The 17019-nt window shown below is 34.6% G+C and overlaps 1 protein-coding gene across 1 annotated transcript in view; it reads right to left on the reverse strand.

Annotated features, from left to right (window-relative positions):
- Positions 1 to 17019, reverse strand: part of LUZP2 (leucine zipper protein 2) — a gene marked incomplete at both ends in the record, with an annotated part of 167831 nt that overhangs the window by 19039 nt on the left and 131773 nt on the right. Inside the window, 2 exons of the mRNA XM_080345295.1 lie at positions 12508 to 12672; positions 16571 to 16645. Coding sequence (XP_080201421.1) covers positions 12508 to 12672; positions 16571 to 16645 — 240 coding nt within the window. The remainder of the gene's footprint in view (positions 1 to 12507; positions 12673 to 16570; positions 16646 to 17019) is intronic.

Below are 17019 nucleotides of genomic sequence, written 5' to 3' on the forward strand. Positions count from 1 at the left end.
ATATAGTGATATATGAAACTTTCTGCCTTGAAGAACAAAAACTAAATTACACCTCCTGTAATCCAGTTAGGAAATTTAACAAGTCCTAGATCTCTTCTACTGCACCTGTAGGCGTAGCTTTTGTTCATCCTGACTTTTGCAAGTGAGAGAAATGCTCTATTGCTGTACAATTTGCTGTCTTTGAAGTCGACTGGGCTAATGATACGAACATTTTCTGAAGGCTGGTGCTGCCTCTAATGATGCAGCAGAGTGTGAGCTGCATAATATTGTGTATTTTGAGGACAGCTGAGTGCTGGGGGGAGCTATTGATAACATCGCATCAGGGGGCTGGTCCTGCAAACTCCTGGGCACCACCAGAGCAATTTCAATGGAAGCTGAGCAGGCTCAGCATCTTACAAAAAAGGGCAGAATTCCTGTAACACATCCCTTGCCTCTATTTTCTTTTTAATGCCCAAACACAGCATATTTCTATGACTTTTGTGTTCTGAGATTTACCTTAGATTAATTTCCTATTCTGTCACAGATTCAAAATAAAATGTTCGTGTAGTACTACAGGATTTCAGTCCTGAGTTCAGATCTCATGGTACTACACTTATATCACTGGTTTACCATAAAGTTATGCTGCAGACATTTTTATAATTCATCTGATAGTATGTTGTTAAGGTCCACAGACAGCCTTTGCATAAATATCTCAAGATAAGTAGATCCTAAACCCTTTATTTATATCATATACGCATGTAGATGTCCTTGGATATATTTAAGAGCATAAAAGTATCAACACTAAACTGCTTTCAAGGCAATTTATTGCACCCAATACGCCTAAACCTATACTACCTAGATAAAAGGAAAAGTAGAATGACCTCTAAAATGGCCAAGAATTACATTTATTACTGAAGGGTCTGTGTAGTTGGCCTAGAAATATGACTGGATTTCCCAGGTAGCACATCGAGACTTTCTTGAGTTACTGTGCTGTTAAAGGACTTAGTAATGTACTTCTGGTATCCATAACATTAATCAATGTATTTCAATTAAAAAGTTTTAATTTGTTTCTCTAAGTCAAGCAAAAGAATTGAGGACAACATGAGAAATAACTAGGTTTGGACCTAGTAAAAGCTTATCTACTTTTCATATGCCATAATTATTCAGAGGATCAGTTCTGTGGAATGTAATTTTTGTTACAGAGCTGATGCAAAGCACATAGATATCAATATTTTTCTAATAATTTTTTAAAGGCAGGATTAGCTCTGCTATGTCTTGCTGCCTTACACTAACAAAAACGTCCTTCAAATCTGATTTCTGAGTACATTTTTGAAATACAAGAGAGAGCAAACTTCAGCATGACTTTCAGGGACTTCTATGACTCCCTGGCAACGTATTACATGAACTTTATTTCCAGGATACCTTTCTAAGTATAAACAACAGACTTTAAAATATTTTTCCCCAGTACACCTTGAAGACAATAGTCTGAGTGTGCAACTTGAGGCTGCAGAATCCCTGACGCCTCCTCTCTGTATTGCCAGAACACTCTGCTTCTGGATATTTTACTTTCTACCTACTTGTACTGTCACCTGTAAAGACCAACCCAGATTCATAAGCAATTTAGCAGTCAGAGTAGCTGAAGAGTTACAAAGGCAGAGATACACAGCACTATCTGACTGACCTATGCAAATCAGAGCCTCAGGGTAGCTGAACATTCGTCATAGATAATGTTACTCATTAAAAACAAAAGAAAAAACACAACCAAGTCAAAACAAAAGACAAAACCCCCCAAAACAGCAGTCAATTAAATTTAATAATATTGTGGTAAAATACAGAAATAATTCTATCTCTAAACAAAGGCCAATATGCTTCTACGCTCTAAGCATTTGAAGTGACTGAATACATTTTAGACTTCCCAAGACTCCACTTGTATTTAAAATACACAGTTTGGAGAAGATATAAATCAGGAGGGCAAGTAAACTGCAGTTTACATTCTGCATAGGAATATCAAAAATTTAGAAATATGGTATTTTAAAAAGTTCAAAAATTAAAATAATCCAACTGCAGAGCACAGATTGTACATCATTTGTACAAGTGCTATACAACTACTATACTGGGACTGTCATTTGTATTATGCACTAAGATATCTACCACATCAGCATTCTGCATTTCTATAGAACTCCTAGTCATCTATTAATCTGCACTTTTGAAAGGGGAAACAGTCAAAACTTCTTCAATAAATAATATATACATTTTAATCTCTAAATGATGTATTTGGAGATAAGCTGGGCTTTTTAATGTCTTTCTAATAGAGATTTAGGCTCACCTGCTGTGATTGAAGATCTCAGATCAGCATGTGTGATACAATACAGTGAGTATACTGCAAGTATCCAAACACAGTGTTATTGTTTGAGGATGAGGGGTCACCTTGACCAAGTTTAATTGCTTTTGGCACTTATGTAGCACTTTACTGCCTTTCAACATAATTTTTATGCAAGTAACTTTGCTTTGTAGATTATTTCAAACAGAAGATAGCTTATTTGCTCCTTCTGCTATTTTGGGCTATAAATTTATATCAAAACAATTTTATGCAACTCTGCTGAGGCTCATCTAATCTTAAAATCATGCATTTGAGATGATGTGTTTTCACTTTTTTCTCCCACTTGATTTGCAGCAGGAGTTAGATGTTATTTTCTATCTTTGCAGTTCTCTAGGTCACTGTTGTGTCACGTCATGACAGAAACATGAAGGATGATGAACCATGGAATCACCAAATTACGTAAGTTTTTTTCAAATGTCTCGTAATTTGAAACTATAGTTGTGCAAAATGTCAAGATAGTCCAAACTATGATATTACATTCACAACTAGAAAAGGAGGGGAAAGGGGAAGGTGGTTAATTCCTCCAAGCTTAACATTTGCACATCTGAGCTCAAGTTCTTGCCCAAGTACTGAGCTAGAAGTACCTGACATTTGTAATTTTTTGGATGGGAGAGGATGCCAACATGTAAATAATTAATTTGTAAGGTACATTATAATCACTGTATCACCCTGCACACCTTTGGTATTCACTCAATAGTACAGCAATTTAAAATGAATAAACAACAGAGAACCATTGGTTAACCTCTGCAAAAAAAAAAGATGAGTGTGAGATGCTACTAAAGATTTCCTTTTGAACCTTCGAAGAGAAAACAACAGCTATAAAGTCATTTTAAGTACAGACAAATGAAGAGTTGTTTCTTCTGCACCCACACTTTCAGTTGATCTGTGTCAAGAAATGTAATAGTTGTTCCACTTTGTTCTGAGCAAGACCTGAACCTGCACAATTGCTTAAGAGTTAGAACAATCAGAAGTTATTCTGACTTGGATCTTTAATAAAGAAATAACCAGTCACCTAAACAAAGGAATATGGATATGAATTGGCTGACTCATATTACTCCACCATGGTATTAGAGACTGGGGGCAGACAACAGAAATCTATTTTTTCAGTGGCCCAGTTACTCATTAACACTTATGTCTAATGCCAGAATGCAATTAGTGCACTTGATATCAATTATTTCACTTCAAATTTCTTCTAATAACCATTTGTTCAGAGTAATTCTGGATATCTATTGTAAATATATCTGTAGCTAAAACAACAAGAAAAGGAAATAGAATTAATTAGGTTTGAAAACCAGAAGTTTTTGTTGGATCATCATACATATAATGAGTATTATTACCAAAAAACCACGTTAATATATATACACAAATCAATTACCTATATTACATTATACCTAAACCTATAATTTCACATCTCCTTAATAACAGCTAAATTTTACCATCATTTTTACTTACAGAGTGGGCAAGTTTGAATACTTAACATTTTGTAGCATGTAAAGTTCAAGGATGGGTAACGAGATGGATATGTAATCAAGAGTACAACTACACATATAAATACACCTTCTACTTATTTTCATTTTTCCATCATTTCTAAAATTTTAAAACAGGCTATTCTTCACCACAGAGGAGAAAATATCAAAATTTTGGTTTATAAAACTGTTAAGATACACAAGCATCTTAAGGTGGGGTTGGTTTGTGGGGTTTTTTTGATGCTATATTTAAGAAACTGAAACAACCAAACATATTGCTTCGGTAACAGTCTTTTCTACAGCCATCATAAAGGAAAAAGCAATTAGCTGTGGGGTAATGAACATTGTAGAACACTTCTTATACTTCAGAGCAGCAATAATACACACTGTCAGAACATGCTTTATAGGCAATTACAGGCTGCCCAGATGAACAAAGCAGCTACTGAAGTTACAGTCACAGATGTGAACATCTGTATTTTCAGGAAGACAAAGCCAAAGATGCCCAGCCCTGGAAGAGTTACAGACCCCAGGAGGACCAACTCAGTAGAGCTGGAACTCCTGCTTTGAGCCACGAGTTGGGCTTCATACATGATATAACTTAAACAAATGTTTTTCCTTCTGAGACTTTGACCTTCTTTCCCCAATCATGTATTAAAAGAGGCTTTTTCATTGATTTAAGAAAAGGTAGGAACCCTGGTAGAGGAAGATTTTCCAAAATAAACTCTGCTTCTAATTATGTGTTTCTTTAAGTCCCTTCTTATAAAAACACTTGTTCTTACACAAAAAAAACCCCTGACAATATGATTACCATCATGACCACAGTTCAACCAACAGAAATGAGGACTATTATTTTTTAAAACATATGAGAAAACATGAGTCTATAAATAATCTGTAAAGTACCTCAAAATATTTAATAATAAAAAGGATTCAATAGTAATTTATAATATGACTCAATTTTTTATCACTTCAAACATTCAATTTAAGCACCATTCATTTAACTTTTAGGGATTTGAACAAACATGGGCTTGATGCTAAAAGTGTTTTTGATTTAATTGAATGTCTGCTTCTCCATTATATTAGAAGCACTTTCCTTCAGACAATGTTACTTTCTCATTGGCAATAAAATAACATTTTATTTTTTTAATTTACATTTTATTTATAATTATTTTAATGTAAAATAATAAATTTAGAATAAGGGGATGCTTAGCAATTCTGGAAGACAATGAGACTTCAAGTGTAGGTCAGTAAGTGATTTCTTAAAGTGCTCAAGACTAAATTGAAGTTGAATGCCTTGGGTTTATCACCAGTCCATTCTGAATTTCTTATGTTTTACGATTCAATGCAATGTTTTCAACTGAATTGCTAAAAAATTCCTACTAATAACCAAAATGTCTAGAGCAAATTGACATTTTCTTTGGATTTTCCAAATCACATCTTTGCTCAAATCAAAGAAAAAGATAATTTAACTATATCTAACATTTTCCACTTGGTTCTGTACACCGGTATGAGGTGATACTTTGTAACAGTAGATGAGTTACATTGACTGTACATAGGATACCTGCATTAATAATTTTGAAATAAATCTTTAATATATCCTTGGGTAGCAAAATACCCTTGGGAGCACTTTCACAATTATATTCAAGTTTGTAAGCCAGTTAAAATTATTGATTAGATGCTCTGCATATTTCTTGTATTTTTTTACACGTGCTAATATTAACAAATCTTAAAATAGGTTTACTAGTGTGCAACTGCAAAGGCACATAAATTCAGTTTTGTTTTTATTGTTCACATGCACATACTCTTTGACATGATAAGTAACGAACTCCTCAGCTGGGAAAGTCACAAGATAAAACAACATGTTGCTGTTTTTCTGCTAAATACAACTCTGACTAAAAACAGAAATACATTACATTTCCCCAGTCATTTGCACCATCACCAGGGGGAAAGGAAGAGAGAGAAAAACATTTTAAAAAAAGCTGCACTCGATACGAGATATGAGCAGGTGAGGAAAGATCTCTCGAAAATAATAACATCTGAAAAGTAATTACATCTTCTCTTTCTCCCTTCTGATAGAGAAAAAGACAAGTGAGCTTGTTCAGAAGCTGCTGAGCATCCCAGCCTGAGGATGCTCTCGCATGGAAGGCTGGCTTAGACTGAAGCACAATATCAGAAGATGGATGTAAACCACCTCTGCTAATCCTCAGGTCCACACGAGACCATTAACCATACCCCAAAATATTTATTTTATTTTATTTTAGTTAAAATATCCCTTAAGAAATTTGAATTTTCTGTACTGCGGTCACCCACAGTATTTTTCAGAGCTATTATATACTAGATTGTGGGAGACTTTATAGAAACGTCTGATAAGACATTAATTAAAAAAGATATTTGGAGTGAGACTTGAGAGTATTCTTCATACACAGGCAAACTGACCTTCAGTTAACAGCCACAAAAAGTGCAGTAATAAGTGGTTACCAGTTACCTCTTCAGCTCATTAGCCCATTGCTAATTGCAGAGTTGAACCCAGGGGTAATGGGCCAGTCCAGCTACTTACACTCCGTAACAAAGAGGAGTGAGGTCAAACAGTTAATAAGTGAAGATAATAATAAAGATTATGTCACTAAAACTTGAAGGGAGAATGATATTGTTTTGGGGTTACGGACTAAATAAGAGATGCCAGGTGCTTTTTTTCCAATTTCCCTTGATTGCACTCAGTGGACAAAAAAAATTCTCCTAAACTAATTTACTATTGAGATAATGTGTTAATAATGAAGACTTCTTTAAAGTAAGTAATAAAAGCAAAGAGCTTCAGCTTTCAATTTAATGATCTCTGGTGTTAAACATTTTCCAGCATGTAATAAAATTTTATTAAAAATTAGTCACTGAAGAAATAGGGCTGTAGAAAAAGCTCCATGGAAGTTTTTTGAGGCAACAGCAAAAACGTACTCAATCTGAAGGAAATTCTGGAAATAAAAGATATGAGGAAGAGTTGCAATAGTCCTATAAATCATCATTAACAATAATACAAAACTATGGCTGGCATCTAGTTGATCATAATAAGAATAAAAGTCTATAAGCCCAAAGAGAGCTATAAACAGCAGAACAGGAGAAACTAGGTCATGCTAGTCATTCTTCTGCAATTAAATTACCTCTTATCTTTTTAAAAACCAAATTTCTTACCACTTTAGCCTTACAGATACTCATAGTACCTGAGATTTCTATTGGTAAGTACCTAAAGAGACATGTATTCCTTACTCTCTTTGAAATTAAATTCTAAAACAATGGATAGTGTCATTTTTCAATGCTATTTTATTCTCATAATGTTTATGTGTCAGGAAAGTGTTATATGATTGCACATCATTACTGCATGTTATAAAATGTGGCTGACTCTGCATTTAGTAATTGCCTTTTTCTCTCTTTTTTTTTTTAATTATGGTTTTCCAATCCCTGTGCTGAATGCAATGATCTACAGGTCACTGAAACTGCAGGTGTCAGTGATATCTCATTAACTCTGGCAGAAGCAGAGTTTGATACAACAGAAGTAGAAAATCACAGAGGTACCACAGAGGCCAAATTCCTACAGCTTTAATGGAGCACTAATCTATTCACTGCCCCCAGTGCTATTGCTGTTCGCTTATAACTGACCACAGATATTATGCTTCGTACCCTGAGGTTCAACCTCTGCTTCCTCTGATAAAGTTACGAGGATGCACATTATTTTTTTTTCCCTCAATTGCGAGCATACAATTAATTTCCAAATAAATCTGAGCATGTTGTGCTATATCTATGTTGGCTTATAATATCCTGGAGCTCAATGAAATTAAAAGTTTTGCTCTATGTGTTTTTCACAATTACATAGAATTCTCATTTACCATAGCAGTCAACAAAACAGGGTTAATTTTTGTCTAAAACCTCTCATTGTTCCAGATCTAACCTAATATTTTGCAGTTTTTTTGAAGCAGACCCTTTAAAAAAGCTGCCTCAGACAATACGGGATCCTCTGCTCTCTACATGGTCATTTTATAGGAAAAGGAATAGCATAATGAGCTTTCTTATTCTTAAGCTTAAAGAATGACTAGATTTCAGAAGGGAATATTTTGCTAGACAGAATGAGAGAATAATGCTGAAAAGTGGTAAGTTAGGAGAAATGATGAGGAGTATTTAGCAACAAAGAATAGGAGAATGAAAGAAAGCAGGGAAAAAGAGGAAAAAAAACCCTGACTACTGGGGTATCTGCCCTCATGGTCTGAAAATACCAGACAGATGCAGAGAATGATTCAGACATCAAGGACCTATGCAGCAAAAAATGAATGGAAGATTGGAAAAGAACAATCACTGATATTTTACATTATAAAGCTTTGTTTTTCCAAATTTACAAAACAGAGAATATGTTACCAAGAAGCATATACATATTGTCAATTTCAGATATCTGATTCATTTCATTAATAGCTTTTAAAATTCAGACTAGTCTATTTCATTTTTCAGAAGCCCATTGGCCCATCTTTCTGCCTCTTGGGTAGAGTTATTACACACAAGATTTGGAATGCCTCCTGACATAATGCCATAACGGCAGTTTGAACTGTAATTCCTAAAGAAAAATAACTTCCAAGTTATGTTTCCAGCAGGTTATACAGAGGTCACCCTGAGTGAAAATAATCAGACACATGAGAAAAGCTTTCAGTGTCCTTGTCTTACCTCTAAGGACAAAAACATGTCCATAGTTATATTTGTGTTGTTTCACAGGTTCTTGAGCAAAAACTTCCTGATTGCTTTGTTCAAAGGGTCAGAACCTTCATTTACACTGGAATATTATGATAAATTATATAAACGGTAATAGCTCTGATTTTAGAAAACTGAAATTATTTCCTTAAGTAATTTGTTCCGAGTTATATATTTTTCTTGACCTACAAAAGGAGAGAGATGAGATGATACATGGCTACATTCAGCTGGTTAATTTTTCATGAATCTGAAGCTACGCTGTTAGTTTTCTGGGATCTACAAAACACTCTTAGAAGACAACTACAAAAAACTTTCTTCAGTCATCATAAACATGGACCCAGTCCAACCTACACATTACAGACATTTCTTCACTCCTTCAAAATGTATTTGTGTATTTTGAAAACATGTACACATAATTTCTTTTTTTTTCAAATTTCTAGTCAATTTTATAATTATAATATCTTACAGTATCGTAATTAATATAAATGCATAACTAATATTTAGTACAAATAATTAACTACTGTATTATTATTTTATATAAACATTTATATTAATAATTTCTACTGTCGCAGAATGAAATGCATAAGGACTAAAGCTTAAGAAATATTCTGGCTTCCTAGATATATCATAGAACCTTTATAAAAAGGTTTCCCCCCATAATTTATAATATTCTATCTTGCTACTGGAAACAGATTTTTCTTCTACTTCACTTCAGATTTTGGTTTACCATTAATTTTCCACAGCGTTACCAAAGCTTATTTTGTTGCTTTTGGAGCGCAGGTGTATTTACACTGCATAGTCAAATATATTTGAATGATAAGTGTTATATTTTTTTTTTAAGGTATAATGTTAACCTTTTTCAGAAAGAGGAATTTGAAAAACGGAGTAAGAATACATTCCATCTACTAACTCCATATAAATTCACAGTTGTTTATTATGCCAAGATACAGTAAGTGCAGAAAATTCCTCAATAGGAATTTAGTACCAGTGCTGTGATTGATGGATTATACCAGCCCACATTTCCCACAGCAGGTAGTAGCTTAGTAAATGTTACCATTTCCATCCATTAACAGTACTTTTTAAGAACCCAGGTCCTTAGGCACTCATCTGGAGATTAAAAAGGAAAGTAGAGTTTGTGTGTTCCTCTTCATTTTTCTCTTTCCTCATGACCTCTGTAACGGGATTGAGGCAAGGACATTGCTACAGCAAAAGCCAAATCCGACAGCTAGAGTAGTTTGAAAGCATTTTCCACTGGCAGAATACAGAATGGTTATTACTGTGACACTATAGGACAAAATAAATTACGTAATAAAAATAATTGTCAACAATCTAGCAGGTTAAAGAACTCATAGTTCAGGATTAATGACCAGCCTTCTGGTTATTCTTGGTTTTATTGAGTTGTTATTGTCATTGAACTTATATGCACTGAGCCTTCAATCCATTTGTGAAAGCCAATGAAACCACCATCATCAGTATTATGATGGGTACGTGACAGGTAAAATAGGTTTGGTCTGAGATATTAGTGACAATTCAAATGGTAGATTCTGTATTTTATATTCTTGTACATTGTAAATATTAACTCGTATAACACATCACAAAACGCATCTCAGACTGATCATTTTAAGGGAAACTTTTCTATGGCTTATTAATAAAAGTCCCATTACTACTCACTCTTCCAAATTCCTGAGCTATTCAGGATAACAGCTTTATTTTTTCTTTTGCACTGCTTTAGGCACTTTTATGCACCGATTTGCACTGGTTTTTTAAAATCTGTTTTGTTTCTTTATATCACAGACTATAGAAAGACTAAAATACCTCACTAGGAAATAAATTTTTAAAATGAAACTTCATCAGAAATTTGGCACTTTACTTTCATACTTACCCTTTCTATACTGTGTTCTTATGTAAATATAATTTCTAAGAAGCACTCAGGTATTATGGTTACCAATTATGAATTCTAATATACAACCTACTTACTTGCAACTTTAAAATAAAAAGGCAGGAAGCACCCCAATCAATAATTGTGCAAAAGTGATATAGATATCGTACAGTATATGATGTACCCCTTCAATGGGCTTAAAATAAGTTTGACATTTTTAGAAAGTAATCTTTAGGCTAGATGAGAATATCTTTAAAATAATATTTTTGCCAGACAAATCATCATTTCTCTCCTAAACTGCTGTTTAGCAGACACGACACGACGCGTAAGAGCTGCTCATCTGAAGTTCCCACTTGTACACATTTAAGTAATCACACACATTTATATTCACCAAAATATACTAGCCTGCTATTTTGAAATGTTTATGCAAACCTATTTTTTTTTAAAAAAAGAAAGACATACATCTATAAGTTAGAGTTAGTTGGTTTGTAAGAGGAAGTAAAAGCCATGGAAAGATATGCAAGAATTGATATTATTTGGGGTTTTTTTTTAAAAAAGGGGCCTTCTATAATACAGCTGAGGTGTAGAGCGTATTTATTCTGGACTGACTATGATTCTTTGACAACCTGTTTCACAGTATGCGATTTTGGTGGTTTTATAATCAGAGATAATGCACAGATTTATAATAATGAGGTGTCAATGTGTGGAAGAACAGGATTGCAGACCATTATTTTCTCTGACATTTTCATGGCATATGCCAAGCGCAGAGAAATGTGAGCAATGTCTATGAAAGAGGCGGTTTAAGTTATTCAAGCACTTTGGGATACAGAGGACTAAATACTGGTTCTCAAAAGGCTGGAGCACAGAAATACTGCTACATTTTACCAACAGGAACATTAAACACAAAATCTATATGATGATGGGAAAAAAAGGAAGAGTATTCTGTGTTTTAATCAAATGCAGAACACAGAACCAAGTGATCTTAATCTAAATGAGCATTAATATCCCCATGTGCCACTACAATTAATACACTGCTTTGTCTCCAGAGGTAATAATCATTAGGAATGAAGGTTTCTCCCTATAAAACAGTTATTAAGGAACAGACAATCATTATTTTCTCACTAGCAATGTGAAATCCAGTTTTATAATGATATTCTGCTTTCTGGAATTGTATTTCAATTCTAATTATATACAGAATGATTTCTAATTTTTGGCTTCAGCCTCTGTACTAATAGTGAATATCAACAGCTGATGTAAAAATTACAAATTGGCTACGACTTAGCAATTCCTATTTATATTTCAGCAAAGAGTTTTGGAATTTAGGGAAGACATTAAAGTGTCCTTCTGTCATTCTTCTGTAGAACTTCCTTTTTAATTGAAATCACAGATTTCTTTTATATCTATTGAATCAGTAGAATACGTGAGCAAAATGCAACTCCAGGAATTAAAATTACCAGAACAGCTGTTAATCACTGAAAGTCTTGACTGTATTAAAATGCTTGAATCCATTGAATCAAAACACTTTTCAGCAATATTTCTTTTTCATGTTTCCTCCTAAACTGCCCTTCCCATCTCTGGGGCAACTTGCATGATTGCAATATTCCCTGTGGCGTATTATCAGTTCCATACATCCCTTTTGGGCAATTTGATTTGGGTGGCCCAGACTATTTTATGGTATTATAAAAGTCTTTTTAACTGAAAAAAAAGACATGGTAAGCAAAAACTGTCTTACTGTTTAGTGCTATATTACTACAAATGTACTATCAGTGCCTGGCAGGTAAATAATCCTATGAATTAGCATCCTGATTTATTTTAGATGCAAATCCATCTTCCTTGTAGATTTGTTATGCAGACATGGTCCATTTAACAAGCAATGGACAGAATTTTGTTCCTCAGCAAAAGAAGCTGCTTTAAACTTTAAAAAAAAAGTTTATTGACATCAGAAACAGGCTTAGAATTATACTCAAAATTCATCCTAATCTTTCAATGAATTTTAAATCCTCCTTAGTTCCAGTTGGATGCTCTTACAGGAAAAACTTTCAAAGATGTTTGGAAAAAAAAAAAAAAAGAGATAGAAACCATACCTTGGCGCTTGTCACTTGAAATGGAACTTTAGAGCCCTTTGTAAGCGGGGATGTCAGCTTCTCCACTGGTTTTGAAGGGATTAGGTTCGTAGCAGGCGGCTGACTGTGCAGAACGGCAGAGAGGCAAAGCTGCACGGTCTCCTTCAGAGCTTTCAGCTGTGACTCCTGGGGAACATAAGAAATCATCAGTTCTTTTAGATGTGTTATTATGAACAGAATTGCTTGCTTTCTCTCCCTGCATTAAACTAAACATTTAGGAGCAGCTGCTGCTTTTTCTTATTAACGGAAGAAATTAAGGCTATTTAGAGTAGTTTTTTTCAATATGATTAGGTTACTGTGCATTACGCACCAAACTGCCTAGAAAGTCATTGCGCTTTTCGCTTTCTTCCATGCAGTTTTATCCACATTGATTATTGCAAATAATTATTAAATGTTATTTTATCTGAGAAGAAACAAAAATACAATCTACCAAATACCATACAGTGACCAGACTTTTACATATAATAGTTACAGAGAAGTAAATATTCAGAAGTACTGCAAAAACACAGACTTTGGGTGGACATTTGTTTGTAATGTTCAGAAGAATCGGTATTTTTCCACAAGTTACAAAAATTTATTTTAATCCAATAAAGATGATTTCTCTCATGAGCATATTGTGCTGTCGCACTGTACAGTGTTGAAGTGCTTGCAACTCATCTTACAACACTCTCTTTACTCACTGGAATACAGATGGATGGATTAATGAAAAGTCTGTCACTAAAATAAGCTGAGACAGTAAGAACAGTGAGATAACTACGGCACTGAGGAAATCTCATTTTAAATCTTTGCTTTGACATGTGAAGTCAAATGTTAGATATTGAGGTAACTTCCTGATACTAATTTCAGGCAAAGTTAGGCAGCATTTGGCCTTAAAAAATAATAAGAATAATAATAAACTTGCTCTTATTCTTTCTATTAAGAATGTGCCTATAAATACAGGCTACACCAGCACACTTCAACTTTCAAAGATGTTGTTTTGAAGATGCATAAACCAAGGTACACCATGGCAAAATTGATGGAAAATATTCAAATAAGTAACATTACACACTATTTCTATGTATGTGCAATATTACATATACAATATAAAAGTATTTCACAGTTACACACATCCTAAGTAATGGCATTGGGCATATACCACTTTGTTTTAGTTCATATGCTAAACAAGTATTTTTCAGAACACGACAAATATTCCCTGGTTTACATCAATAAATTTCCCCTGAACTGGAACCAGAGAATTTATCTTGTAACAGTGTATCTCATAAAGTGTTTCTTTAAAAATAAACAAATAAAAATAGTTAGTAGGATATATTTCAATGGCAGGATTAAAAACAACTATAAAAAGACTATTAATAAACAGCACAATAAGGAAAAACAAATAAATAGAAGATGGAATGGAGTTTGGTTTGTTTGCAATGTGTTGAATGTGTTTCCCCTGAGATGTGTGCAGTGAGGAGGAATACTACATTATCAAAGAGGACAGCATTTTATATGAATTACTTATTAAAATGTATGAACCTTGAGCCAGACTGATATGTCTCTGACCTAATGGCAGTGTAAAAGGGAAAGGATTACTTTATCCATCTGACTCGGGGAACTTCTAATTTCTAATTGACAACAGAAGATCTAAGCACACTTCTATTCATGTAATATGTCTTTTCCTCTACCTTTACAAGAATTGACTGCACAGAGAACATAAATCACCATTTGACACAGTCAAAACAAACTCAGACACCAAACTGGCAGAGGCAGCAGACTGTCTAATTTTGCTTGAAGATACGGACCCAGCCATTATAGCCCTACAGCAGCCTTGTGCTCCCTGCAAATCACACTGATCTAACACCACACTCCTTCCATCTGGAAATCCCTCTGGATAATTTCTCGTCCTCTCCTTTCCCACCCCTGCCATCCAGGACTTGTCCTGCCTTGGCTAGAGCCAGCCATGTTGCCATTCCAAAGGGAAAAGCAGAATAGAGTTTCAACTTTGACTTTGATGATGGGAGATGTATAAATGGGCAACACCAGAGTACAACTTAAGGAAACACTGTTGGAACCAGGGATGTTGTTTGACACAGTTCTCAATAACCTTACATAGATGTGATTGTGGTCAAAATAGGCTGCTTGCTGGTCAAAATACTGTCAACATTTGATGCATGTCTTCAGACTTCCCAGATCTGTTTATACTCTTTTCATGTGGCTGGAATTCAATATAGAATTATTTGGGCTGTGGTAATGCAAAATTTGTCAGTCTTCCAAGGGTCCATCACAGGACCTAGAAAAGTGCTGTAGTGTAAATAGACTTACGAGAGACACTAAGTCCACTGTCAGCACAACCTAATATTTAATAGAAAAGTCTGATACCCTCCCAAAGGCAAAATACAAATTAATGCCTATTTATAGGTACAGTTTGAGATCTGATCACTCAATTATTCATTTCAAATACAGCTCATTTTCCAAAAATGCACTTTGCTTTATACATTACTTCCATTCCTCCAGCTGAAAGTATGTGTGCTAACATTATCAGAAGAGTTAAGGCCAAGTCTTCACTGAAGACACAGATGGACCACTGTCTGTCTCTAACTCTTTTCAGTTCATAGTTCATACAGAAAAGTTCTTAAGCAGGGGAATAAGGTACCTACAACGTAAATGGCCTTATACTCTCCAGTTAGAACTTGTCCATCACGGGTATTTTTAGTCTTATAAAAGTGTCTCACAATTTCACTGGCATGAACTTTGTCTTTTTCCTTCATTTGCACTGGTTTTTTTACTCCCGCTTACCATTTCCACTCTACCTTTGCATCATGTAAGCAATGACACCATCCAAAGATTCTCTCAATGACAGTTTTCAAGAAGATGGCACTGGTGTTCTGGTAAGCCTACAGAACCACAACTGAGCCCTAAATTAAAATTCTATAGTATTTAACAGGAAAGAAATGGAGGGTCAGAGAAGTCATTTCAGTGTGCTGCAAATCCCCTTCTAATTTGCAGACAGAATCCTGTACTAGCATTCTCATTAAAAGTTCCTGAAGTCAAATGTTCTTTGCTTTCTCCTTCACAACTGTCTGCATTATAATGAATAACTGCATTTCAAAGATATTTACAGCAAGTATTGCTCTCTTGCCAATGGCACAGACAGTATATTGGCACTAGTGAGACACCATGTCTGTGAGTGTTATATGAGCAAGGAAAGAACATGCTTCATTTTTAAATTAATATGTGGAGCAGTTGAGTTCAGTGCACTAACAAAAAAACCCATGATGTATCACCAGACACGCACATATGTTTGAATAATGCTACTGTGAGCACATTTTGCAATGCTGGATGCAAATCCTCACTCAAGAGGATGATTTCAGAGATTGCAATATTGAAGATTAATGAAAATTGGTTTTAGTGCAAGAGACATACTTCTAAAAAAATGTCTCACAGAATATGAAAATACTAGAAAACCAAACCACAACAGTAGGTTTTGATAGTGAATCAAAGTATTTTCCTTCCTGATGAACTGCTTCCCTACTGCATGATATTTTTTTTCCCAGCTACCTTAAATATAGAAGAAACTTCTGCTGTTTCACAGGTGACAGGAATGAAGGTGTCCTGCTTTGTCCCCTTCCTGGGATTCCCCACAGCCTTCCTGACATGGAGAATTAGCTTTGTCACATCAGTCCCACACTAACAAGGAACTGACCCACTTCTACATCACATTCTACTTGGAACTATGATTAAACAAGAGATAAAAATTGTATCTTTTAGAGGCACATTCTTGTTAGTGTACATTTGCACATAAAGAATTGTAGTATTTGGCTTTCCATGGGTTTTTGAGATGTTTCTTTCTAATTTGATTGCCCTCCTCTTAAGTAACTTTGCAGCTGTACTTAACTTCATGCATCATAATTAGTTTCACTGATTTCAGTAGCAGGTACATGCAATTAACTATGCATCTAAATCATTGCAAGACTTTATTTCTGTCAAATTACATTGAAACACAACTGATAGAGATAAACAGGCTTACATCACATTAATTTCTTACTTTGTCAAGGGCTGCCTTTTCCAATTCATCTTTTGCGACAGCTAGTTTTTGCTCCAGATCTGTTAACTGTTGTGCCTGTGGGAATAAAGAAGAAAAAGCTAATGCAATCTACAATGCACTTTTTCCTATAATTTTTCATGCAGTGCCTGTGAGAGAGAAAAGGATATAAATTTTACAAGTAATACATATGAATTGGGTCAGAACCGCTTGCAAAAAGACCAAGCCTCAAGGGATGGATTTTTTTGTTTCATTGGTTTTGGTTTGTTTTATTTGGGTTTTTTTCCTGAGGAAAAAAAAAACTGTATTCTTATGTCAGCACTGGGCTCAAATCTGCTTCATTTATGTGAATGTAAGTTTACTCTAATTTCAATGTCAACCATAATTAGTTCTGTACTATAAAGTATTCACAATTATGCCATAATATCCTTGTGGTAAATTCAAGGTATTCA

Source organism: Nesoenas mayeri (assembly GCF_963082525.1).
Source record: "Nesoenas mayeri genome assembly, chromosome: 5".
In the NCBI taxonomy this organism is placed as follows: domain Eukaryota; kingdom Metazoa; phylum Chordata; class Aves; order Columbiformes; family Columbidae; genus Nesoenas; species Nesoenas mayeri.